This window comes from Anomaloglossus baeobatrachus, chromosome 3, assembly GCF_048569485.1.
Source record: "Anomaloglossus baeobatrachus isolate aAnoBae1 chromosome 3, aAnoBae1.hap1, whole genome shotgun sequence".
Classification (NCBI taxonomy): Eukaryota; Metazoa; Chordata; class Amphibia; order Anura; family Aromobatidae; genus Anomaloglossus; species Anomaloglossus baeobatrachus.
The window spans coordinates 443,574,392-443,577,478 of NC_134355.1; the positions used below are offsets into that span (position 1 = coordinate 443,574,392).

The 3,087-nt window shown below is 37.8% G+C and overlaps 1 protein-coding gene across 1 annotated transcript; it reads right to left on the reverse strand.

Moving 5' to 3' along the window:
• Positions 1-446: 446 nt before the first annotated feature.
• SST (somatostatin) lies at positions 447-2,459 on the reverse strand. The gene is made up of 2 exons (XM_075338513.1): positions 2,240-2,459; positions 447-933 (listed from the first exon to the last, which is right to left on the reverse strand). The coding sequence occupies exons 1-2, from the start codon at positions 2,372-2,374 to the stop codon at positions 721-723; spliced, it is 348 nt and encodes a 115-aa protein (XP_075194628.1). The 5' UTR covers positions 2,375-2,459; the 3' UTR covers positions 447-720.
• Positions 2,460-3,087: the final 628 nt, after the last annotated feature.

Consider the following 3,087-nt stretch of genomic DNA (forward strand, 5'->3'; position numbering starts at 1 on the left):
GGAATGGAGCTGAAGGGTTACACAAAGTCACTTCATTTTAAATAGCAACCATTATATTCAATGAGTGAACAAGTGTAATAAAGACAAGTTCAAGCCACATATTATGCAGAACAATTATATCATTATACTCTTTTTTGCCTGAGGGCTTTTCATGAAAAAAGATAACTGGGTATCATTTGCATTGTTTCATTGATGTTAGGGATAAAGGAGAGAATTAAAGCATCTACTGACTTAAACAATGTAAATTGATTACTGTTGGCTTCTTCTTACTGAATAGTATAAGTTTGCAAGATGTTCAGTCCAACCATCCGCATACTTCCCTGGTATGAAGGAGTTAACTTCCTTTACCTACTGATACCATGGCATTTATACTTTTCTGTGCTACCCTACGAAACTTAGTAATAACATTAGAAAGAGAAAAAAAGATCTGACAAAGGATAAATGAGTACTTTGAAACACGCTTTATTGCAACAAATAATTAAAAATAGTACATCTGTGAGAATTGAAAAGTGCATATTAGAACTATTGAGAAATCACGACCCAAGCAAATAATTTACAATTTCAACTGAAAGTTTTATTAAACAACTCCAAATTAACATTAGTATTCACCATAACTGTGAGTGGTATTTACAGTCTTCGGCTCCTGTGGTAAAGGCTTTGTTTTGGGATTTAAGGAGTAGGAAAATAAAGGACCAAATGGCAGGGAGAGGTCGTTGGAGGCTAACAAGATGTGAACGTTTTCCAGAAGAAGTTCTTGCAGCCAGCTTTGCGTTCTCTGGGGGCCAGAACTGGACTGGAGTTTGCGGACCTTTCAAGTTCCAACCTTACTTCATCTTGCTCAGCTCCTCTGGGCAGGTCGTCTGATTCCAAGGCTTCATTGTCTGTCTGTGATGGTTCTGATAGCAATTCTGCCAAAAAATATTTGGCCAACTCCTATTAAGAAATGAAAAATAAATATTGAGTTATAGAGATATATAACCGCAATGTAGTATATATCATCTGAGTCGATAGCTCCTCTCTCATATAAACATGTTCCGAGCAGTCAGTCCACATTAGGAAAACCGAAGGTACAACATTATATCTGCACTGTGAACAGTAAGAGCTGTCCAAGGTGCTTGTCAACATTTCTTCACTGTTATATAAGGTGCTTGTTATATACATCATCATGGAAGACCATCAGTAGGTCATTCATTATTTAACCTTCCTCCACTACTAAATGTATTCTTAATAGTATTAAGAATAAATATATATTTATACAATTCAGTACAAAAAATAAGATATTTAGTAATCTAGAAGAAGATAGATGATAGCTATGGAAATTTAGTGCAGGGACTGGGGATGCTCCATCAATCTAAACTTTGATAGCACCTTGGACAGCAGAAGTATCAGCACCCTAGACAGCTCAGTTGTTTCCGCACCTCAGGTTGCTACATTGGGTGATTTCAGCATGTCAGATGGCTCAGGTCCCGGACCAACTCATGGAACCATAGACTAATAGGGTATGTGCACACCTTGAGTATTTGGAGTAGACATTTCTGCACCATTTCTGTATCTCCATGCAAAGGAAAAATGCGCATTTTGCAGTGTTTTTCCTGCATTTTTTATGTTTTTTTGTATTCTTTTTTCAATTGAATTCCATGGGTAATCTGCAACATGTTAATTCTTTCAGCATTTTTGCATGTATTTTTCACCCATTGAATGCAGTTGAAAAAAACATGAAAAAACACATGAAAAAGCAGCAAAAATGCTGCAAAAAAACACAGGCTGAAAGAATTGTCATGCTTCAGATTACTTTCTGCACCAAATCTGCAAGGAGAAAATACGCAACATGTGCATGACACTTCAGGATTCTCTGACTTTGCTGGCATCAAGATTTGATTAGTTTTGTGACAAAACTACACTCAAAAACACATAAGCATAGCCATACCTTGGCTACCTTGGCTACCTTGCTAATAGTTTAATTTAAGTCATCAGGGCAAATGCACCCACATAATATGTCAGAATACTGGTATTTAATTCCTGAGCAATTCTAACTATAGAGTCCTGGTGTAGACATTTTACGCCTGTTGTAATATTCGCACATTTATATATAGTTACATAGGTTGAAAAAAGACCTGGATCCATCAAGTTCAACATATCTATGCATAAAACTATTTTTATTCAGACCTAACAAAACAAAAAGTTCAGTGTAAATATTAGTACTCTACAAAGTCAGACAAGGCAGAGGATTGCTCCTTACCTGTTTTCCTGCTGCTGCCAGTGATTTCTGGAGGAACTGGCGAAGTCTCGGGTCTGTGGGTGCAGCAGAGATGGAGCTGACAGCCAAGGCCAGGGAGAGCAGGGTCAGGGCACAGCGCACTCGGCAGGACTGCATGTCTTCAGGAACTTCGAGCTGATTGCAGAGACAGGGCTATGAGAACCTGCTGTGTCGACTTCTGCTTCTGCTCCTGGGATCTCCTTAGCCCCCTTTTAAATTCTCCCTGTGACGTCAGTAAAGGAAGAGCTCCCTCCTCCCCTCTTCCCTGAGATAACCACCACTTTTACGCACCATTACCCAAAGTAGATAAATCACTAGAACCACCCAGATGAAAAAGAACCGGAGAGGGGTTTTTGTGATTTTCTTCCTCTCTATACTGTAATGTGTGTACAGTTTGCTTAACCTTATCAAATGTTTTAAAAATGAATGATTTCTACAGGTTATTTAACCCTGTAAATGCCTGTGTCACTATCCTCCTCATCTGTGAATCAACAGTGTGTCATGTTGTTTTTTTCAGTAATTGGTGGTGGCAAGCTGATTATTAATTCTGCTCGGGAACATTACCTAGATAGGATACGCGACATCATTTATACAGCGCGAAAGTGATTGGTTTAAAAGGCTTTTCTATATTTGTATCAAAAGTAACAGCTATTTAATATAACAGAAATAGCAGCATCAGAATCTCAGAAATGAGTACATCCTGTCTATATACTGATACAGCTGGAAAAATGCACGGATTATTCTAAATATTTATCATGGTTTATTAACACAAAATCACAGACACTCTATACAAAAAAATGTATGCTGAGCATGGAAAGAGATTCAATATT